Source organism: Narcine bancroftii, chromosome 6, assembly GCF_036971445.1.
Source record: "Narcine bancroftii isolate sNarBan1 chromosome 6, sNarBan1.hap1, whole genome shotgun sequence".
NCBI classification, from domain to species: domain Eukaryota; kingdom Metazoa; phylum Chordata; class Chondrichthyes; order Torpediniformes; family Narcinidae; genus Narcine; species Narcine bancroftii.
Window position 1 is genome coordinate 145,479,175 of NC_091474.1, and position 24,542 is coordinate 145,503,716.

The window sequence follows — 24,542 nt, forward strand, 5'->3', positions numbered from 1 at the left end:
TTCAACAGCATTGTTTCTAATGAGGATATTCAAACTATGTGGATTTTGGTGGTTTAAAGGCTGATCATTTTGCATTGGATATATAACTATTCAATGAATCCCAGTTACTGAAATATAATTCATTCAAACTTGAACAGTGTTGCATGCTGTTTAACTTCTCGGGGCACCACAATTGAATTGTTGTTATGCCCAAGCATGTAATTCAGCTGATTTACCTACATCTGATCAAAAGTCTCCCATTTCAAACTGTATTTATCTTTCCACAAATGCTACTTGATATTTTACTGGTTTTATTTGTAATTATAGTTGCATTTACTTCAGATTTTTGCTATTAATTAGTATTCTAATTGAAATCCCCCACCATTTTGGAGTACTGTCACAAAATATAATTTGCCTTGCATATTCTTTCACCTGGAGAAAATCAATTAACTTAATGCAAACAATTAAGCTTTTGATCTTACAGGAATAATTTCCACTTCATTTAGCTAAGAGCAATCTTTTTGATAAAGATACACAAATACTGTAGTTCATTTTAACTTTTGTTTGGTTGTTCATATGCCCAAAAGTTATTTTTGTCACATCTTTGGTTGTAACAGAAATTGGAGCGATTCAATTTTTCTGCATTTGTTTTACTGCACATAGTACATGAAAATTACATAAATAAGCAGACCACATTTTGGATACTTTATTGAAAGAGCAAAAATACAATCCCATTTACTAAGATAAACATTGGCCTATAATATTCCTATACAAATAATTTCTTTGGGGTTGTTATAGATTTAGTGAAATTTCAATGACAGACGTGTTATTGAAACAAAACTGCTTCATATGAACAATGGAAGCAATTGACACTATATCCACTCTGTATTGAAGATGGTGATGTACTACATTTACAAAAAGTGGGGATGGTTATTGTTGGGGATGTCCATTATTTACTGAAAAATAGTAGCAACGGCAGTTCTTGAAAGCTATAAAATGTTCCGTTCCTGCACAGGAGCATTTGTAATTGCAATGAGCAATTAGCCAAAGACTGTCTAGCACAAGTTTGATTGCTATTTAAACGATTATCAGGATTTATCTGATGAAAATGCTGAATCAAAAGCTGTGGATAGGACTTTGCAGATAGTTTGAGCTTGTTCCTGCAACCCAAAAAAACAAAATTAGTAAAATCAATTTCTTTAGCTACATTGGTGTTAATTTCATCCAAAACATATCTTCTGGTGTTTTAACTCCAGTTGTAATTGCACAGGTGATAATATAGGGAAAAGGGTTGTGAAAAAGCTACAGGAAATGGTTTAATAAACCTTCAATTTAAAATTCTTAATTCTTTGGTTGACTTGCCCCAATCTTTTCAATCTCTCCTAATCCCAATATTCATCCTCAATTTTGATTGAATAGCCTGGTTAGTTTGTTCAAAGATTATTATTTTTGGATAAGATAACAAGAAGGGTGGAGCGAGTCTGGGATTGCAGACAGAGTTGAGATAGTGAGAAGGAAAGTTTGATCAGATCTATTCTTCCTCACCCCCACCCCCATCTTTACTCTCCTCTCAGCTATGTAGAATGAGAGAAAGTGGAGAGGGGCATTTCCATCAGTTTCATTTTGGATCTCCAATGCTTGTCCAAACTCCTTCCACCTCCATTGGGGCGGCACATTTGGCTTAGCAGTTAGCACCATGCCATTACAGCTCCAGCAATTGGGACCGGGGTTCGAATCCTGTGCTGTCTGTAAGGAGTTGTACATTCTCCCCATGTCTGCAAGAGTTTTCTACAGGGGGTCCAGTTTCCTTCCACCTTTCAAAACATACCAGGGATGCAGGTTAATGGGGTGTAAATTGGGTAGCACGGACTCGTGGGCTCAAATGGCCTGTTACTGTGCTGTATGCCTAAATTTAAAATATTAAAAATTCAGTTGTGGCATTGGGTTGGAGCAAAATGGCTTTACATTTAGATTCAGTCACTGTACAGTGGCACAGGAGGTGGGACAAATCTCGAGGCAAGGGTGATGGGTAGTTCCCATGATCTGACTTGTGCATTGAAGAGTGAGGGGCAGAGAGGCTGTGCATTTCTCCTCCTCTACTCACCCTTAGTTGCCAATTACATGACACTAATCTGGAGCTTAACAGCCTGGCCTGCAAACTGCAGGAGTTGGGCTTTACCAGTAGACTGCAGAGCAGTTGGGCCTTCCAACCTGCCTCAAGCTGCTGCACTGGAAGGAGTGAGATTCTGTCATCTAGCTAGGAAAGTGTTAATAGTGTGATGGTGCTTGGAATGATTGGTCAGGAAGAATGCTGGAGGAAGTAGTGAAAACAGAGTGCAGCCAACTGTGGCGCAGGGAAGTGGCTACCACCAACAATTATACTGCGCTAATTTGTCCAAAATTCCTGTGGGCAGACACGATGAACTCATTTGAGAATTTAATATCTTTTAACTGTGTAATTATTCATCTTTTAAAAAATTTAGGGCTTTCTATTGATCATTAACAACTGAAATAAAATCCTCTCTTAACTATTAGTCATTTATAAAAACAACACTGGCTAGATGTTGATCAAAGGTTAATAAAATACCCAGTGTTATAGCTTGATGAATTTAAATATGTCAAAAACAGAATAATTGACAACTATTATTGCTGCCTCATGCACCACGATGAACTTGTCAACTTTATCCACTGCTGCTAACTTTCACCCTCACCTCAAATTCACTTGGTCCATGTCTGGCAACATTCTCCCTTTTCTTGAGCTCTCTGTCTCCATCTCGGGAGACACATTCTCAACAGACATTTTCTACAAACCCACCAACTCCCAAAGTAATCTCAACTACCCCTCTTCACCATATGTACCCTGTGACACGTGAATCTGCAGGGGTCATCTGCATTCACCACATGTACCCTGTGACACGTGAATCTGCAGGGGTCATCTGCATCCGGTGATCCTGTCATGGCCTCCTCTACATTGGAGAGACTGGATGCAACCTGGTGAATTGTTTCATTGAGAAACTTAGCACTGTCTGCTATTCCAGCGAGGACCTCCCAGTGGCCAACCATTTCAATTCCATGCTCCACTCCCGTGCCAGTATGTCAGTCCATGGCCTTTTGCACTGCCAAACTGAGGCCACCCACAAATTGGAGAAACAACACCTAATATTCTGTCTGGGCACTCTCCAACCAGATGGCATTAATGTCACTTCTCCAGTTTCTGCTCCTCCCTGTCTATCCCTCTCTCTGCCAATCCCTCTGTCTCCTTTCCTCCAGCTCCCCACCTACTATCCTTTGCATTCAGAGAGCTATTCCCTCCCCAATACACTCTTGCACTTTTCTCTTCTGCCCTCCCACCCGCATCCACCTCTTGCCTGTGGGCCTGTGCTCCTCCCTCAGCCACTCCCCACCATTTTATCCAGACAACTGTCTACTTTTTGTTCATACCATGACGATGGGGGCTGCAGACTTTCCTGTTTAACTTCATTTCATCAGACTGATGTTTTAAAGCAATGTTAATAAGAATAAAATCTAAGGATAATACATTAAAAGAAAGAAGAGTGTGACCTGTCAATTTCACTGGTAATGCAATTTTAGAGAGATTTGGGGCAGCATGGTTGGCTTAGCAGTAGCTCTAAGCCTTTATAGTGTCAGTGATTGGGACCAGGGTTTGAATACTGCACTGTCGGGAGTTTGTACCTTCTCCTTGTGTCTGTGTGTTTTCCTCAGGAGCTCTGGTTTCTTCCTGCCGTTTGAAACGTACCGGGAGGTGGGGGGGGGAGTATAGGTTAATTGGGAAGCATAGCAATGCAACTTCGAGGAAAAGTGACTGAATATAATTTGATACTTTTCAATACACTTTTGTTTTCACGAGTGAAGAACAACTGTCAAGGAATAATTTACAACGTGGATCAGTAAAAGAAACTGTGTGATCATGGTTTTAAAAACTAGGGCAAGGGAGCCAGAAGGTCACTGCCCTCTTTCCCTCACCCCAAACACCCGTGTCTTAAGATTTGTTTGGAGGATGAAATGAAAAATAACACTTTTAAAGGTTAGCTGAGTGCTGGAAACAGTACTATTGAGCAATGGCAATAAGCCATTAAACAAAAATATGAGTGAATGGAGGAAAGTATTTAAGGAAGGCATAGAGGGCAAGAATTATAAGGAAAAAAGATTAACCTGTGACTTCAAGTAATTATCACAGGCAACTTTGATTGGAGTGCAGGATCTGTTGGAGTTGATTGTTGGTTTGCCAGAAATATGGATAGGCTGAGCAGATTGAAAACTTGGTCAATCTCCCAAAGGATGTTCCAAAAGAGAAGGGTAAGGAGGTTTTGCCTCATTAACCCCAAGAGGCACAAATTATTTGTATTTTCACAAGCTTGTGACAGTAGCAACAATATTAGAATGTCAGATGTATATTTAAAAGCTCAGAGTCATGATTTGAGGGTGGGGAGAGACCAGTGACATAAATTTCCCAGAATTAAAAAAGGAAGTTTGCAGATGATGCATCGTTGGAGCAGACATGAACAAATGCCTAGGGGTAGACAAAGTTGTAGATGGTATGTGAGATCCCAATCAAGGGTGAGGGGAGGAGGTAAATGAAGTATTCCATTCAGTAATTTCTGATATTTGTAATGTTTCCGAGAATGAATTGGGTCAGCTCATTCAAAGTACACATTAGGCACCTGTTCAATGAATGTAATATAAACAAAATGGGAGTGTACACTTAAACTAACAAAATAATTTTTTTCTCACTTTAGCCCAGGGACTACAGATTCATTTCTAATTTAATTGCTAAATCTCTCTTGCAAATGAGATTTTACTGTAAAATGGACAAGGTGGAGAGGGAAAAAATTGGGGGTATAAAAACTTTACTGAAGAGTTTCTCACCAGGCTATTGCATTGATACACACAGATACTGTACTCTGTCTGGTTTGCGTTCGTAGTTTTTATAGCAAGGAGGCTTTTTCCCATGCCGAGCCCATCATCATAACAGATCACTCGCACTATTAAATACAATGGATGCCTGTGCAAAATGTCCTGCAAAAAAAAAAGTTACTAAAATGCATTGTATTCCTGAAGTGAAGTTGGATAACAAGGAGACCTTACTTGGTATTTATGAAAATAAATTGTTGACCTGATGATTTTAATAGTGGGCTGCTTAACAAATACAAATAGATACAACTTCTTTGGCCCATTAGAACAATCCCTGTCGATTTTCTCTCAGCCAAATCAGCAGTAATGGCTGAGACAACATTTGTCTATTTTTTTAAAACTATATATGCTTTCGTTCCCAATTCATTAATTTTCCTTTCCAATCCTTCAATTTTGTATTTTAAACTAATTGAGAAAGTTATTTATATTTTTATTATTTATTTATTCTTGGAATATGTAAATACTAACAAGCACTTATCTATCCATAATTGCACTTCAAAAATAATGAGAACTCTCTTTTGAGCCTTTGTGTTTTGAGGGAATTTCCAGTGTACATTTGATTAACAACTTTTCTCTTTGGGTTCCAATTCATAAACTGTTTCCTTGCTCCAGGTTTCCTTTTGAAGGGTAAAGCAAATTATCTAAGGACAGTTATGAAAATATAATGCAAAAAAATTGTGCACTTAAACACGAGAAAGAAAGAATTGTAAATTAATTTCTCAGAAGCTACAAAGAAAAGGAAGTTGTTTCGATTAAGGCAATTAAAGAAACCCAAAGAAGTGATTATCGTAAGTTCCAGTTTCATAACTTGGCTAGTACAAGCACTACCTTGCGATATTAAATGATACTCGATGTGCAGTGGACAGGACTTAGCTTCCTGTAGTGAGGTGAGTGAAACACACTGTACTCTTCTATTATGTTTAAAATATAGAACATTTGCTCTCTTCCTGGAGTGTTGTTATGAAATTAGCAAGCAGTTTTAATCGAATTCTCGAACATCCCTTGTGGTTTCAAGCCAAAGTTGTTTTGAAGATCTAAATGGTTTTGATGTTGTGAAGTTACCATTTTATAATTGATTTATGATCCATAAATTATTCTTATTTTGATGCCTACCCTGTATTCTTGATTTTTTTTAATAGATAAGGTTGTATATATTACCTCAATTTAGTTACTCTGGGACTGGACATGCATCCAAGATTGTTTAGGAGATCTTGAACCCCACAATTTATTGAAATTAATTTTACTGCAAGTATTTTGACTGAAGTACTTTGGTTTGCTAGTCAAGAATCATAACCTCAGCTGGGTTTAAAACCAAACATTCATTTGGTTTTCCTGTAACCTACAAATTAAAATATTTATCATAAGAACTCTATTTGGCAGTTTTCTTGCTTGCACTGAATTAAAATCATGTCACTTTGCAATTCAACATTTCCAAAAACATGCCACTTTCACTGTCTGAACATGGCATTTTAATGTATGGGCTTCAATTTGCCACTTCTAAATTCAATAAGGACCCAATTTATGCAAGTTCTGCTTTTTGCATTCAAATAGATGATACAGTGAACTTGAGAATAATATTAACAAATTCCTAATAAAAAAAGCTCCTACTCTTTTACTAGCAAGGCTGCATTTTATGACATCTACAGTTAGAAACAGAAGGCTTCTGTTTCTCTATCTACCTTTATCTAGAAGTAAAATAATGTTTATATTGTTACATAGGAGCAATATGCACAGAATATTAAGAGCTGTTCCAGTTCTCCAACAAACACCCCCCCCCCCCCCCCCACTTTGATTGGTATTTGATGAAAGTTAACTTTTTGGGTTTTATCAATAACGCTTCAGTCCATTATATAACGAAATAATAATTAGCTCCCTCAAATGTCACATTTAACTGCAATTTTGCTTTAAATGTTTGAGCATTATGAGAAACAGATATAATTAACAAGCATCTATGTTATATATAGGGAAATCACAAAATTCTTGCCCTAAGGCAAATTGATTTATGTTTCCTGTCTCTCATCATCATAACTAAATGGGCAGGATGAATTAATATACTTACAAACTGATCAGAAGATGCAACTTTGACACCATATTTAGAAACACACAAAATACTCTCCTCTTCTGATGGTGTAAATGGCAGATTTCCATATTGCTGTCAGAAAAAGAACAAGCAGTTGAGAGAAATCTGGCACCTGAAATTGATGGGTTTGGCATACTTCACTTTTGTTGAATGTGAACTATATCGTACAACTTTAGGCAAGGGAGGTGTGAGTGAGTTTAATGCTCAGGTTTGCAGGAAACAACAATAGTTGACTCTCGCTACGTTAATTTTGAGTAATTGAAGACAAACTGGATGCCTGTGGATTTCCTAAAATCCTGCAGGTTTTTGAGCATGAAACTTTTATAGAAAAGTGGATATTATATTCACAGCAGGAACACTGTATTTAATAGCAATCTATAATAAGTATCAATAATACATGCTGTTGCAACAATTCTCAAAATCTTTTATGCTTCATTCTGAATTGCATAGCATATATAATACAAAAGCATGTCATTCAGATCAACCATTCCATGAGTCTTATCTAACTCATCAATTAGTCCTCCTTTGCTTTCTCCTTCAATCTTAAAGCTACAATATGCGAACAGAATAGCTAAAACCTAAAATATTTTCAATTTGCTTCAAATATTCTCCAATCACTACCTCGTGTTTAATTCACTGATATGAAGCTGAACTGATGGTCATGAATGTAGTTTTGCCCACTCATGGAAATGCTCACTTACTGGTAAATCATTCCGTAATCTCTTATCTCTCATTTTTCAAGAGAAAAGATGCTACCTATTCATCCAGTCCTGAATATCCAGCATGAAATTTCTGGCATCATTTTGCATATTTCCACAGAACTCAGTCCATTGCCACTATACCATCTCGTGAGGCCACAATAATCTCACAAGCAGCTCCAGTTGTGGCCCTAATAATGGGTCAGCAGAAGAGTAGTGTAAATGGTACTTTTTAAATTCTGTTCCTCTAGAAGTAAACCCCTGTGCTTTGTTCACTTTCTTATAGATTTATTTAGTTTCACTCCATCACTATGTAATTTTTGTATTTGTTGTGCTGCATACATGATAAAGCATCTTTTCTCTAAACAAAATTGGAAATTCATTTATTGCAGACCTCATCATTATGGACTATGATCAAACTGCCCCCCCTCTCCAATAGACCTTCCAAAATTTGAGGTCATCTCTAAATTAAGAAAATACCCTTTCAAATTGTGAATAGCAATTGCCCTAGCATTGATCTCTCCAGATGCTAATAGCATTCAATGTTGAGGGTAGGCTGCTTCATAGGAAATTATCCTTGCCTGGAACTTATATGACAAATGTTACATGTCAATATTGGCCCAATCCTGAATATTGTCCAGGCTTAGTTGTATGTGGATAAGAACTTCTCTATCATCTCTCCCAGTCAATAGTAATGAAATGTATTAACAGGATGAAGGGTAGATTATTCAAGTAAATGAGGATTTTTGGTTTCAGATCAATTAATGTTTCAGGTTAATGACCTTTCATTTTCCAGTTTGGAAAAAAGTCAAGGAATTAAAATGTTTACTCTATTTCTTTCCCTATAGGCTCATAGAACAACACTTAAACAGGCCCTTCCACCCACAATATCTGTGCAGACCATGATGTCAATTTAAACTACACATTTGACTGCATATGATTTGTATCTTTCCATTCCCTTCCTGTTCTGGTCTGTCTAAGTGTCTCTTAAATGTTCCAATTGTATCTGCTTTCTCCTTGGTCACACATTTCATGATCCCACCACTTTTCAAAAAATCTTGCCTCAATTCTTCCTCCTCTTGCACTAAAACCATTCCAGTTTGACATTTTCACACTGGGATTAGGACTGATTAACTGTACTGTCTACGCCTCACAATTGTATTTATTTCCACTAGTCACCGGTATTCCAGAGAGAAAAAACATATTAGCTTGACTTCTCTGATCCAGACAACATCCTGGTGGATCTCCTCTGCACCTCACCAGAGCCTCTGTCCTTCCTATAATCTGGCATGTGACCTAACAAAAGTTTGTATAACTGCAGCAGGTCTTACCAACTTTTATACTTAACGCCTTGACCATTGAAGACAATGATGCCATTTACCTTCACCATCTTATCTATTCATGCTGCCACTATGGATTGAAATATGGATCTGAACCCTCAGATCCCTCTGTATATCAATGCTCCTAAGGGCTTGCCATTACTGTATACTTTTCAGTTTCATTTAACCTTGCACGTCTGGATTAAATGCCAATGAAAATCATTAATGCCAAAGCAAAAAAAGGAGTCATGGAGGATAAATTAACATTCTTTAAAATCCCATTTCCATACCTGTGCCAAATCAATATAATTAATCAAATCTTGTGGTCCTTGGAGACATTCAACTAGGCTAGCTTTTAAATTTTCAATAGCACCCAAATACTTCACTCGGAATTCATTGCATGCGTCAAAGTTACTGTTACTTTGACCTGGAATCAAAAGACAAAGGTTCTCATTACATCATCATGGAAAATGAACAATTTCACATAACCCATGTGTTTTTTTTTTCTGAATTCTAAATTGGCAGAATTAGAAATCTGCCTTTCTGGTTAGTGATTTTATTTGAGATTTTAAGAGAAAGAGGGAAAAGGATGAATTGCCTGTTTGTTCCCAAAATAACGTCTCAAATAAAATCGCTAACCATAACAAAACAAAAATAAATTGCATTGCTTATAGGTCCTCAGTTGGAACAGCATTGACCTTCCTTTTGGTTTCTGCAATGCTCATTCATTTGATCAATGGGAGAGTGTCTGAATAAATTAAAGCTAATCTGTTGCCATATTTGCATTATCTCATATCTCTAGTCTTGCATTCTTTTGTTTTCTTAACTTCTCACAAATTCATATTACTGTGAGGGCAAAGTCAACTGGAAAAGAAATCCCAATATTGTTTCTACCAAACTGCATTAGCTTGGGACTTGTAATGCTATTTGAAACATTTTTTTTCAAGATAGAGAGATAAAATGTAAAAGCAACATCCCACCCTATCCATTCTTATGATGGCCAATGTCAACTCGTGAGACAATTCCTGGATCTTCATATTTTGCATGGTACAGATAATAGGTCCTAATCTCAGAACATCCAGTTCTTTCATCTGAGCTTCACTCTCAGAAGCAGTTTAACTGATCTAACTAATATAATTATGGACAGAATAGGAATCATTTTCTTAGTTTTGGATGAATCAAAATGTGGTGAATTCCTCACAGCATGTAGTTGTGGTTTATCTTGGTCATAAAACATTTCTCATGAAGTGACAAGAATCTAGGTTTCGTAGAAAATTTGTCATACTAGTTATATGAGCCAGAGACACTAACTACAAAATACTCAAGTAAAGAAATTAGGCCAACACCGCAGTGTAATTCTGGAATTATCCTTGGTGTCTTGGATAACATTATTTTATCTGATCATTAACACACAATTGTGAGAGGTTCTTTGTAAAATGTCTCCCCCAAATTTTCTACATTTCTTAATTGGTTCTTAAGCACTTTGAGGTCTCCCACAAGATTTGAAATGTGCTATGTAAATGCAGTGCATCTAAAAAAAACCAGTAGTACTATACCTGAACTCTTGGTGGAATCGGTATCAAGGCTAGCCACTGTACTAGATCGGGAAAGGCCACCCAAACTGGAATCTACTGACTAAGAAGAATACAGTGATGTTGGGATTTCAACTTATTCACACTGCAACATTTACAATTCCCTGGAACATCTTGCATCCCCCTTTATCTTAATTAAAACTGAAACTTGTATCAGAGCCAGATAGTGGGGTGAATTAGTACTTTTGAACCCCTGGAGAAAAATAAATCCCATTTCACGTGATTTAAATATCAAATGAAAGAGTGAGTAATGGCTATTATATGTTCATAAACTGCATGTAAAAACTTCAAGGAGAAAGTTGGAACACAGGAGACTATCAGAATTAAGCCATTTGGCCTCTTATGCCTGGTCCAATTTTCAGTCATGTCAGCACCACTTTCTTCACTAACCCATATTCCTCTTATTTAATATCTAAACATTGATTTATCTGAATATACTCATTGTAATAATTACAGATTCCCATAATATGGATTAAGAAATGTATTCTCATTTCGGTCCTGAATGGGTGACTTTGGTAAGAGAAATATGTCTGCATCTATCCCATGAAGCCCTTTAAAAAAAATGTGATTGAACGTGAACATCTTTCAATTTAAAAAAAACATTATAGGGTAAATGCCCAGTCTGCTTAATCTCTCTTAATATATCAAACTTTCACTGCACTCCAATTATTGTAACTACTTACTTTCAATAAAATATCACCAAAATCCAATATAATTTGACCTAGATGTATCTACTCATGTATTCAAAGTTTCCCAATCCAAAAATAACTGATTTAATTCAACTGTTTTTCCATTAACTATGCCTGCATACTGCAACAATATTGCTCATTCTATATTTTTTTTCTCTGGCATTTTATTAAAGTCCAAATACACAACATATGAATTGCTTCACCTTTATCCAGCTAATTCATAATTTGTCAAACATGATTTATCTTCTATAAATCTTGATTGACTTTGCTTATCCTTACAGAAGTGTTTGATTTGTTTTTGACAGCATTTCTTCTATTTCAACCATACCACTGCTTCCTATACTGTACTAATTCATTCCTGGTCTGCTTTTTTCTCTGACCTTGTTTCACTAACTAACTAGCCATCCAAAACTCAGACCCATTTCATAGAAAGTTATATTCATCCTTTATCCATGTGCACTGGCTGTTGGTTCAACAACGGCTTGTTGTTAAAATACTAATTTTAAAAAAAATCTCCTCAATAATCCCTACCAGCTCTACAACCTACTTAGGTTAGTGTTCCTTCAATCATGGACATTTTATTTTGGGGCATACCATATGAATATTATTTTCACCCTCAGACTTGATATAGGATTCCAGCCTGAAAGGTTTCCAGTTTCCTTTTCTCCTACTGATGCTACTTTACCTGCTTTATTCCTCCAGCAGATTATTTTATTTTCAAAACTTTAGCCAAAAAATATTTTTTCTATATTTTTAAAATAGGCAACAATTGACATTGAACTAGTTTTTTTTTAATCCTAATTTTATCTCCTGAAGGGAACAAATAAGCCATAAAGACCAAGTGGTGCCGGGCTCATAACCTGATCCTAAACACCACAAAAACAAAGGAAATCATTCTGGACTTCAGGAAGCACAGGTCTGACCCGCTCGCCCTCTACATAGATGGTGACTGTGTGACGAGGGTCCACAGCTTCACCCTCCTGGGCATCAATATCTCAGACGACCTCTCCTGGACTGTAAACACTTCAGCAATCATCAAAAAGGCCCAAAGGCGCCTGTACTTCCTGAGAATGCTCAAAAAGAGCAAGGTGGGTCAGAAGCTGCTGAATACCTTCTACAGTTCCACCGTACAGAGCATCCTGCTGTACTGCAGCACAGTATGGTTCTCCCATTGCACTGAAGAAGAGCGGCAAAGACTTCAACGTGTGGTGAGGGCAGCAGAAAAGATAATTGGATGTCCCCTACCCTCCCTGAAGGATCTCAACACCTCTCATTGCCTCAGTAGAGCACAAGCAATAATAAAGGATCCCATCCACCCTGCCCTGCATCTGTTTGACCTACTACCCTCTGGCAGACGCTACAGGTCAATCAAGACAAGAACAAACAGACTCAGAAACAGCTTTTTCCCCCAGGCTGTCACTACACTGAACACACATATCCACAAATTCCCCTCTCTGTCCTCCACATCTATTATACATACAGCCGACACCCCCCCTCCATTCACATAAAGGACATATACGGAACTGTAAATTAAATTTTTTATTTAACTTCTGTGGTGCTGCCTGTGGTTGCGTCGCTGCATTGGTAACCTTATACTGCTGTCATAAATCTCGTTGTATAACTTGTACAATGACAATAAAAAGCTATTTGATTGATTTGATATTTGATCATTACTATAATCGGGTCAGTCTTCACCTGGAATACACACACATGCATTTTCCCATCACAATCACTAGATGGCAAACAGGAGTGAAAATCTGGGGAGATTTTGATTTTCCTTGCTAGTGATACCAATATTAAATTCAGCATCCTAACTAATCTCTGCAAATTCCGTCCTGATTCTGCATATTCTAGCTAGCTCAGTTACCTATAAAAGTATTGAGGTAAAAATGCTGAATGCAAGAACATCACAATCTCTGGATTCTGCATTGTTCTAAGGCTGGCAGACACAAGGCCTAAATGACCTCCCATGTTGTTTGAAAATATGAAAATATGACCACCAGTATGCTTAATTCTAAAAGGAAACAACATGAACCAGGTGGTCACATAGATCGATTGGTGAAAATCTGCAAATTTTTTTGGAAATGTTGATGGATAGGATGATTCAGGAAATAGAACTAAGGCTTCTAGAAAAATCAACCAGTGTTTCAAAGACAGTGCAAAGATAAATGGTATTGCAATCACGATAGAAGTGACATGTTAGCAGAGAGCACCAAATGAAGAAAACTGAAAAGATTATTGATCCATTCATTGGCAGTAGTCTTGAGTTATAAAGGTATGAGGGGTAGAAGAGGAAAAAGAATCAACTGCAATTATTAAAGGGTATTTGTGTACATTTTGGTTTGACCCTGTAGAAATTACAGCACTTTTCATACATAGTCCCCTCATTTCAGGGTACCGATAATATTTGGGACATAACAATGATATGTATATTAAAGTAGGCATATTTAGTTCTTTGTTGCATATCCCTTACTTAAAGTCTGTGATTCATAGACATCACCAGGTTCTGAGCATCTTCTCTGGTGATGCTTTGCCAGGCCTCCACTGCAGCCACCTTCAGCTCCTGCTTGTTTCGGGGGGGCTAGTTCCCTTACGTTTTCTCTTAAACGTGTGGAAGGCTTGCTCAATTGGATTTAGATCAGGTGACTTTGCCATTCAACAATTTTCCAGTTTTTAGCTTTGTTACTTTAGCAGCACGTTTAAGATTAATGACTTGCTGAAGGATGAAGCACCATCCAATGAGTTTGGAGGGATTTGCTTGAACTTGAGCACATAAGATGTTTCTGTACACCTCAGAATTCATTCTACTACGGTCATCAGTAGCTACATCATCAATGATGCTACCTATGGCAGCCATACATGCCCAGACCATAACACCTTGGGCAGTTCCTTTACACCTCCATTCTTTGCTCTTGCCATCACTCTCATACAGGTTAATCTTGGTCTCATCTGTCCACAAGCCCCTCTTCCAGAATTCTGCAGGCTCTTTTAGCAAACTGTAATCTGGCCATCCTGTTTCTGTGGCTAACTAGTGGATGGCATCTTGCAGTGTAGCCTCTGTATTTCTGTTCTTGAAACCTTCTGCAAAAAGTAATCATTGAACACTCCTGACGAGTGTTTCTAATTTGTCAGACAGGCGTTGAGATTTTTCCTTCATTGTGATGAGAATTCTTCTGTCTTCGGCAGTGGAGATCTTCCTTGACCTACCGTCCCTTTGCGATTACTGAGCTCACTAGTATGCTCTTTTAGATTTAGAAATGCAGTACAGTAACAGGCCCTTTCGGCCCATGAACCTATTAGCACCCAATTAACCTACAACCCCTGGTTAGTTTTTGAACAGTGGGAGGAAATCGGAGCCCTCGGGGAAAACCCATGCAGACACGGGGATAATGTACAAACTCCTACAGCAATGCGGGGTTCAAAACCCAGTCCTGATAGCTAGAGCTGTTACAGCATTGCACTAACCACTACACGAACTGTGCTGCCTTTACCTTTCTTCTTAATGATGTTCCAAACTGTTGATTTTGGTAATCCTAAGGTTTACGTGATGTCTCTTACTGTTTTATTCTTGTTTTTCAGCCTCATAATGGCTTCTTTGACTTTCATTGGCACAACTTTGGGGTTCATGTTGAAAAATAGCAACTACAAACTCCAAAGTTGATCAAAAGCTTAAAAGCAAGCCCAGCTCTCTTATGCCTGCACCAATGAAGCAATTAAACGTACCCAAGTAATCACAAACACTTGTGAAGCCAAATGTCCCAAACATTATGGTGCCCTGAAATGTGGGGACGATGTATTAAAAAGTGCTGTAATTTGTAGTGCTTAAACCAAAATGTTTACAAATAATATTTAATAAAATCTGGAATGTGCACTTTAATCACATGTGAATTGTTTGATTAAAATTTAAAACTGGCAAATAAAGGAAAATAATCTTTGATCCAAACATTATGGAGGGCACAGTATTTACACTATTTTTTCAAATTTATTGATCAACCCAGTCAATCTCTATTTATACAAATAATATGCAAATATAAATCTTAGATGAAATTATACAGATTCTATCATAATTGTTCACAAATTGCCGAGCGAAATTAAACCAGTCTCTTTTACTTTCAAACATTAACAGTAGATAAGAAACTTCAATTGCCTTAAACTATTTTTGTCATAGCATGGTAAATTACAACAATAATTTCCAATTAAATGGGTCGATCTTGTCTCAGTGAAAACCTACCTTGCTTTTAGTACTGATTTCGCTGCCTTGAGAACTGCTACTGCTGTGACGTTTCTTTCCTTTCCGAAACATGTCTCGTCATCCTTTTGGTAAACCAAATAAACCAGTGAAACAGAAAATATCAAATAAAGCACATAAAATACTCAAAATATCTGACTTGTATAAAATTGTTAACAATATGTACAAAGCTGAAACCTTTGGCAATTTGGGGAAGACACAGGGAAACAGTCTTTTCAATCCCCATTCACATACAAACAATAGATGAATGCAAATTTGACATGAACTTGTATGCTCTTTTACAATGTTCCCATAACTATTTACAAACTGCACAAAGAAGTGTGATAACATCATGTTCATGATATTGTTAATATATCAATGTAATTGAGGAGTTTGCAAATTATAACTTTGTCTTTATAAACCAGGCAGTGTTGGTAATGACTTGGGATCTTCGATTTAAGTGTGTTTAGCATGAGGAGATTCTAAGTCTTGACAATTTCACATTTTAACTTCATCAGAAACAACGATTACCTCTAAACATTTTATACACTGCAGTCTCCATTAAAGAAACTATTCATTGAAGCAACTGTGTTGCAGTGCAAAACGAAGGACGAGAAAATGATCAAGCATAGTCGAGTCGAAGTTCAGTAAAAGTAATTTACTCAGTCACATGCAGCTTTTTAAAATGACGTCATTACATTGTGACATCATGACGTTACTTGGAACCTCCCGAGCCGATTCGATTAAGCCTCCGGTGAGCCGCTACTTTGTGTTTTTCTTTCCCCCCCCACCCACCCACACTGGCAATAGGAGGCTAAGCCTCTGGTGCCATTTACTGTCCACCACTCTTGGGTGCTCATCCACTCCTTCTCATCAGGAGTCATGACAAGGGCTGATCAAGGTCGAGATGAGTGGGCTTTAGTCAGTCAATCATAAATGTCTCTGGATGTCCCCCAAAGTCCAGTACACAAGTTGTAAGATTGTTTTGTAGTACTCTGAAGGGGCCCTCATACAGCCTCTGTAAGGGTGGCTCGTGTGCACCTCTACACATAAACACAAACTCATAATCCTTTGGGATGAAGGGTGTCATTGTTCCATGCCTTGACGCAAAACCGGGCCAATTTTCCAAGCAGCTCATGCAGTCTGCCTAAGACTTCAATTGGTGGCACCTCCTGTCTGTTTGCTGCAGGCACAAACTCCCCAGATACAATGAGCAGGGTTCCATAAACCAACTCTGCCAATGAGGAGTTGAGATCCTCCTTGGGTGCTGTTCTTATTCGCAGGAGAAGCCAGGACAGCTCGTCTGCCCAATCATGTGCCTATGGAACCGCTCCACCAGGCCGTTTGACTGCAGGTGGTAGGATGTCATGTGGTGGAGCTGTATTCCCAGCATTCGGGACAAAATGTTCCAGAGTGCAGAGGTAAGCTGTGGACCTGTCAGAGGTGACGTGTGTTGGTAGGCAGAAATAAAAGCTCTGGCGCATGAATCGGTTGATGAGTCAGTCATAGGAACGGCCTCTGGCCACTTAGTGAATCTGTTGTTGACCGTTAACAAGTACCTAGACCTTCATGACACCAGGCTGACAATGTTGGCATGCGCATGGTAAAATTTGCGCTGCGGTGGCTGGAAAGGCTGAAGTGGCGCCTTCACATGCCTTGTCACTTTTGCAGATTGGCAGTCCGTGCATGACTTTGCCCAATATGTGACCTGCTTTTTGAGTCCATGCCATACAAACTTGTCAGCTATCAGGCGGACCATTGCTTGAATGGAGGGGTGGGACAGTCCATGAATAGCATCAAAAATGCAATGTCTCCACACCAGCAGGGAGGATAGGGCAAGGATGACATGTGAAGACGTCACACAGGAGAGTGGTACCTTGCAGCCCAAAGGCTACATCCTCAAGTTGCTGGCTCGAGACAGCAGTTCTATAAGCTGGGAGTTCATCGTCCTGGCACTGATCTTTGGCAAACGCCATGTAGTGTACCACTGGAGAGAGGACACATACTGCTTGAATGAAGGAGCAGGATAGGGCATCAGCCACCACATTACTCTTATCAGAGATATGTTTAATGCTGGTTGAAAATTCAGAAAAAATAAGATGGGTGCCATGCTGACGGGCTGACCAGGGATCTGATACCTTCGCAAAGGCAAACATTAGCTTTTTGTGGTCAGTAAAAACCATGCAGTTCCTCCCTTCCAAAAAATAGCAGAAGTGTCTGACTGCTAGGTACAGTGCCAGCAGTTCCCTAACAAATGTGCTGCATTTCATTTCCGGAGGGCAGAGATGTCTACTTAAAAATGCTAGAGGCATTGGTATACTGTTCCAAGACCCCACCTACTGCTGGGTCAGATGTCTACTGTCAAGGAGGTTGGTGCATCCATTTGTGGATGGACCAGTGATGTTGCCTTCACTAGGGCATCTTTGGTCTACTGGAATGCTACTGACGCCTCCTTTATCCACTCTACTTCTGGACATGAGGTCGAAGAGGGGTTTCATAATATCTGCAGAGGGCAGAAAGCAATGATAGAAATTGACCATCCCCACAAATTCCTGGATCATTTGATTGTATCGGGCTTCTACCTTGCTAGGCAATGGAATGACACCCCGGATGCTGATCTGATGTCTTAGTGACGAGTGATGTGCCTCAGGGATTAGTGCAGGGACCATCTATATCAATGATCTGGAAGATAATCTGATGCCCCAAGAACTCGATCGAGGACTGCCTGAATTTGCACTTGGCAGGGTTCAGTCCTCTTTCTCTGCCTTATTTGTTATCTCCCCGTGTCCGTGTGCATTTCCTCTCTGCCCACCTGTCTCCGTTGCAAGTCTTTTATCTCTCTGGCTTTGAGAAGCATACTGTTCAACAACAAAATAAAAAGGGCAATAAAGTGCTGCGTGTTGCAAGCAGCTGGCTACTGGGGTCTGGCGAAAACCGAACTAAATCTGCATATGCTCCACCTCTCCGATATTTGGCTGCTGGCTCCCTCGGACTCTTGTTTCATGCTATATTTTAACACATTGGTTTCTGGCATATATCTAGTCTTTGGCCAACAGGAAAGTGTCATCTGTGCATCCCTGGGAAGTGCTGTTGACAGTGGCATTTTGCAGATGAACGCCTGGGGTAAACTCCTGCATTGTTCCCAGTTGGAGAAGATGCTTGTGTGGACAGGGAACAGGAATACCAGGAAACAGCTGTCACCCCGGTTAATGGAATATTTTAGGCAGTATGCTCCCTGGACTGTGCCAACCTCTATCTGTGGCAACTGGATATTCTAGCAATAAGAAAAATCATTAATCGACTGTTCAAACTTTAGTTAGAAAGGATGATCTTGGACAAAAAGATATACTTCCATGGGCAGTCTGTGGGGGAACACACTGATGTTAAAACTCCAGTCATAATCTCTTATTTCAGTCAGTGTCAGGTGAGGCAATGATAATTAATACTTGAGTCTCAGGTACCTGAATGTCTGGCAGCACAGGAGGAAGAATGATCAATGGCCGTCTCCTGTTACCCATAATCCCCATGTAGCTGGAGCTGCTCTGTGTGGGGAATTATGGGTAATGAAGACGCCATTGCTTGGTGCATATATTAGACCTTACAACGACAGGCAACGCTACTGCACCACTCACCCCCCAACTCCATATGCTCCAGAGGATGCTAAGAGGCTCTGCTTTTCATAAAGCAGTGCAGGAACAGCCTTTTAGGGCTGCTGAATAAAAAGGCAAGTTCAAATTTTTCTCCACTGATGGAGGTGGCCTCGAAATGGAGGCCAGGCATTAAAAACACTTCAAGGCTGGTTAAACATGACCTACCACACACAAAACCATGTCGACTATCCCTAATCAGTTTCTAGCCATCAAAATAATTGTATATCCGATCTCTTAGAACACCTTCAATAATCTATCTACACTGACGTCAGGCTCACTGGCCTGTCATTTCCACGGATACTTTTAGAGCCATTTTTAAACAATGGAACACTGTGAGCTACCCTCCAATCCTCTGGCACCACACCCATAGCTAAGGACATATTAAATATTTCTGCCAGAAACCCTGCAATTTCTCCACTAGCCTCCCTCAAGGTCTGAGGGAATATCTTGTCAGGCTCTGGGAACTTATCCACCCTTATTGGCTTTATAGGTTCCATGACCTCTGCTTGTTTTCCTTTCTTCGCATGACTGTGCCCGTTTCCTGAGTGAATTCTGATAAATTTAAAAAAACATTTAAAATCTCCCTCATCTCTTTCGGCTCCGTACAAAGCCAACCACTCTGATCTTCAAGGGGACGAATTTTGTCCCTTACTGTCCTTGCTCTTAATATTCCTGTAGAAACCCTTAGGATTTTTCTTCACATTGTCTGCCAAAGCAACCTCACGTTTTCTTTTACCCTTCCTGATTTCTTTCGTGAGGTTTTTCTTGCATTCTTTTTAATACTCGTCATGAACCTCGTTTGCTCCAATGTTGCCTATCCCCGTTATACAGCTCTCTTCTTCTGAACCAGATCATTTGTTCCATCAAGTTCGTTCAAGAGTTTAACGTATGAATAAAAATCAAACCTCATTCTTTTAAACCGCAATGAGTACGGGCAACACTTTTAAAATGGTTTCCCAGTTCATCTTTGTCCAGTCTGCCTTTGTATCTTTGCAACGGGTTTTATTTAAGACAATAATTTCAGACCTAATTTCCTCACTCACAAACAGAAGGGGACGATCGCTGTTTCCCAGAGCATTCAATAGACTGTCTATAAAATGATTCCTTCTCAATACATAGACCCAGAAGCTGTCAATTACGTCCCTGCCTGATTCTCATTATTGAAAACTAACGCTCTGCCGGCTGGATATTGTAGGCTTCTCCCTCTCCTGTCATTTCTTACCTTCATTCAAGCTGTTTCTGCATCTTTAACACCAAGCTCTTTACGGCCGACCTTCACTGCATTGACCCTCCCGATGAGGGAGATGATGTCGGCGCTTGAAACGGCCACAAACACCCTGGGCCCGCTCACCTCCACAGCAGAAACGATGAACCCCGCTTCACAAACAAATACCAGGCTCGCCCTCTCAAATCAAGCAGCCGCCGGAGCCTTCACTCGGCCTCTGAGGGACTCTGCGGGACAACGGACCGCGCTGGTTTCCGGTCGGACACATTTGGCGTTGGGACCGGAAGCCGAAGCTCGCGCCGGGCTGGAGATGTCGGCGAAACGGAAAGCGGAGAATTTCATCCCGGCGGAGGAGAGCGACCAGTTATTGATCTGCCCGCTGTGAGTGACCACTCCTCCTCCCACCTCGGCTCTGATTCCTATTCCCCCCCCCCCTCTGGCATCACCCCCACCACCATCCCGCTTCTCCCCCTTCCTCTCCATGCCTCCCGCCCCTCCACTACCACCACCATTCCACTTCTCCCCCTTCCTCTCCATGCCTCCCGCCACTCCACCCCCACCACCATCCCGCTTCTCTCCCTTCCTCTCCATGCCTCCCGCCCCTCCTCCACCACCACCATCCCGCTTCTCCCCCTTCCTCTCCATTCCTCCCGCCACTCCACCCCCTCCACCATTCCACTTCTCCCCCTTCCTCTCCATGCCTCCCGCCCCTCTTCCACCACCACCATCCCTCTTCTCCCCCTTCCTCTCCATGCCTCCACCCCCTCCACCATTCCACTTCTCCCCCTTCCTCTCCATGCCTCCCGCCCCTCTACCCCCTCCACCATCCCGCTTCTCCCCCTTCCTCTCCATGCCTCCACCCCCTCCACCATTCCACTTCTCCCCCTTCCTCTCCATGCCTCCCGCCCCTCCACTACCACCACCATCCCGCTTCTCCCCCTTCCTCTCCATGCCTCCCACCCCTCCACCCCCACCACCATTCCACTTCTCCCCCTTCCTCTCCATACCTCCCGCCCCTCCTCCACCACCACCATCCCGGTTCTCCCCCTTCCTCTCCATACCTCCCGTCCCTCCACCACCGCCACCATCCCGGTTCTCCCCCTTCCTCTCCATGCCTCCCGCCCCTCCACCACCTTCACAGTTCTAACCTTGCCTCCTCTTCATACTCCTTCACCGGTTCTCCCTCTGCCCCTTTTCCAAGCTCTCTCCCTGGAGATCTTTTTTACAACCTCCCACCTCATTGTTTCCCCAACCTGGTACGGCCTGGTTCTACCATCTACACAAGATCCACAAATCTAACTGTCCCAGGCCTATTGTGTGCTCTTGCCGCGCTGAATTTGTACATCATCTTATCTGGATTCTGTCCACTTTGGTTCATTCCATTCCCACTTCTGGCTGTGACACCTCACATGCTCACCACTTTGACAACTTACAGTTCCCTGGGCCTGATTGCCTCATTTTCAGTTTGTATTGTAGCAAGGTCACTGCAGCTAGGCTATGGCTCTTGGTTATAGCCCTAAGGCTGTTGGTCAAACCTGCAGAAGAAGACATGAACACCAGTAGAGTGCTTTCAACACTGTTTATTCAGAGGCAGTCTGCCTTTTATAGTCAGCTCGCCACATCACTACCAGGACGTGGATTGAGCAGGCCAGCTCCAGATTGGTTACCTTGGATGCCCGGGCCCCAACTGAGCCCCCTGCGATCCACCAGTGGTGATTGACCAGTTTCACCGCTCTGCCGGCAGCCTATGGAAATGGGTGTTTCAGGCCACACAATGTTTTGCTGGTCGCCGCATTTGACGGCCATTTCCTTTGTTGGCCCGGGCTGCTGCCCGACCGCCACCCCCCCTCCCAGAACCGGCAACTGGGGCACTGATTTTAGGAAGCCAACCCTTGCATCATGGGGTCGGGTGAGTGATGGGCTGATCAAAATCAAAGTTGCCCGGTTTCAACCGGTCAAGTGTAAAAGTCTCTTCCCTGCCACCAATGTCCAAAACACAGGTGGAGCCGTTGTGTCTGAGCACACGGTATGGCCCTTCGTAAGGCCACTGTAGAGGTGGCCTGTGAACCTCGTGCCGAACAAACATGTATTTACAGTCAGTCAAGTTCTTTGGGACATAAGTGCAGGGTTGGCCAGGGTGGGGGGGGGATCTAGGTTTAGCGGGGATCAGGGTGCTTAGGTGCTCGCGTGGTCAGGACAGTGTGTTCGCTGTGGACTCCCCTAAGTCCTCGGGGCCTACTCGAATTCACCCGGTATAGCTAGGAGTGCACCATAGACTAACTTGAGGTCCTCTTTGGGTGTGGTGCGGATGCCTAACAGGACCCAATGGAGTTCATCGGCCCAGTTAGGTCTGGTAAACCATGCCATTAAGGCTGCCTTAAGGTGTCTGTGGAACCTCTACACCAACCCATTGGCCTGTGGGTAATAGGCCATGGTGTGGTGGAGTTGGGTCCCTAGAGTGTGGGCTAAAGCAGTCCATAGAATGGAAGAAAATTGCCCCGCCCCCCGCCCCCGTCCGATGTAAGGTGTTCGGGAACCCCGAAACGCACTACCCAAGTGTTGAGTAAAGCCCGAGCACATGCTTCTGTGGAAGTCTCTGATAGTGTTACTGCCTTTGACCATCTGGTCATCCAGTTAACCATTGTGAGAAAGTAACAAGCACCTCTGGATTTGGGTAGGGGACCCACAATGTCAATGTGCAAGTGGATGAAGCAGCGACATGCCGGCTCAAGTGTCTGTTGTGCAGCTTTGATATGAATCTGGATTTTGGATGACTGGCAGTGAGTACAAATCTTGGCCCACAGGGCAACCTCTTTGTGGAGGCCATGCCAGAAATACTTGTTCGCCACCATTTTGGCTGGAATGGCAGGGCAAGGTTTACCCATCAATCTGGATGTCCTTCAGTTGTAAGCCAGTGAGCACTGTCCGGTATGCTGGAATGTCAGGGTCTGCTTGCTGGGCATCAGGGGTAGGGTCGTGTACCAGCAAGATAGCTGGACGGGATAGCGTGTCGGCCACCACGATGGATTTGCTGGCTATGTGTTCAATGTCCATTGTAAATTCGGAAATGTAGGTCAGGTCCCGCTGTTGCCTAGTTGACTCTGGATTTGACACCTCACTGAAGGCAAAGGTAAGCGGTTTGTGGTCCATATACACTTTGAACATCCTGCACTCCAGAAAGTGCCGAATTGCCAGGTATAAGGCTAAAATTTCTCTATCAAACCACTGTACTTGAGCTCTGGTGGCCTGAGGTGTTTACTGATAAAGGCCAGCGGTTGCCATTGTCCATTCACCAGTTGCTCTAGTATGCCCCGACCACTGTGGTGGAGGCGTCTGTCGTGAGGGCAGTTGGGGCGTCTGTCCACGGATGCACGAGGAGGGAGGCATTGGCTAGGGTGTTTTTGGTGGCCTGGAAGGCTTTGGTCGCCAACATCTACCAACATCTTTTACAAACCTACTAACTTCCATAGTTACCTGGACCACACCTACCCAGTGTTTTATAAGGGTGTAATTTTCTTTTCCTAATTCCTCCATCTCCATCACATCTGGTCCCAAGATGAGGCTTTCCATTCCAGGATATTTGAGGTATCCTCCTCGTTGCAGTTTCACTCAACTTTTATCAAAGCAGCTCTCATCTGTATATCCTCCATTTCCCATACATCTGCTCTTGTCCTTTTCCCCCACCCCAGACATAACCCAGCACGTCTTGCCTCCCTTCACCACCCCTCTCGATTTTCCATTAGGATTGTTCTTTCTCCACATCTCCCTTGTCCACTCAACTCTTCTCACTAATCACCCACCCTGGTACTTATCCCTGTGCACTTATATCTCCTCCCTCATCACTATTCAGGACCCAAACAGTTCTTCCAAGTAAAGAAACATTTCACCTAAGAATCTGTAGGGGTTATTTACTGCATCTGGTGTTCGCAGTGTGGTACCCTCTACGTCAGGAGACTGGAAACAGACTGGGAAGTGGTTTCATCGAGCATCTTTCACAATAGCCAGAATCTCCCAGTGACCAACAATGTTAATTTCCACTTCCCATTCCCATACAGACATGTCTGTCCATGCCCAACTGTATTACCATATTGAGGCCATCTACAAATTGGAGAAATTGCACTGTTATGGCAAGTTTCCAACTAGATGGCAT

General features: G+C 41.5%; 2 protein-coding genes across 4 annotated transcripts in view; one reads left to right on the plus strand and one right to left on the minus strand.

Moving 5' to 3' along the window:
* Positions 1-670: 670 nt before the first annotated feature.
* On the minus strand, positions 671-20,662 carry itgb1bp1 (integrin beta 1 binding protein 1). Of its 3 annotated transcripts, none has more exons than XM_069886258.1 (7): positions 20,519-20,660; positions 15,521-15,603; positions 10,565-10,643; positions 9,299-9,435; positions 6,971-7,063; positions 4,867-5,016; positions 671-1,139 (listed from the first exon to the last, which is right to left on the minus strand). In XM_069886258.1, the coding sequence occupies exons 2-7, from the start codon at positions 15,590-15,592 to the stop codon at positions 1,068-1,070; spliced, it is 603 nt and encodes a 200-aa protein (XP_069742359.1). In that variant the 5' UTR covers positions 15,593-15,603; positions 20,519-20,660; the 3' UTR covers positions 671-1,067. The 3 variants fall into 3 exon arrangements, with proteins under 3 accessions (XP_069742359.1, XP_069742358.1, XP_069742360.1); XM_069886257.1 differs by having other exon boundaries at positions 20,390-20,659; XM_069886259.1 differs by lacking the exons at positions 9,299-9,435; positions 10,565-10,643 and having other exon boundaries at positions 20,390-20,662.
* Positions 20,460-24,542, plus strand: part of cpsf3 (cleavage and polyadenylation specific factor 3) — a 33,237-nt gene continuing 29,154 nt past the window's right edge. Inside the window, exon 1 of the mRNA XM_069886256.1 lies at positions 20,460-20,773. Coding sequence (XP_069742357.1) covers positions 20,463-20,773 — 311 coding nt within the window. The 5' untranslated portion in view covers positions 20,460-20,462. The remainder of the gene's footprint in view (positions 20,774-24,542) is intronic.

Coding starts and splice junctions, on each gene's coding strand:
- itgb1bp1 (XM_069886258.1), bottom strand. CDS start 15,592: ATGTTTCGGAAAGGAAAGAAACGTCACAGCAGTAGCAGTTCTCAAGGC. Junction 9,436..10,564: donor CGATTCCACCAAGAGTTCAG/GTATAGTACTAC, acceptor TTTTGATTCCAG/GTCAAAGTAACAGTAACTTT. Junction 1,140..4,866: donor TGTATCAATGCAATAGCCTG/GTGAGAAACTCT, acceptor TTTGGGTTGCAG/GAACAAGCTCAAACTATCTG.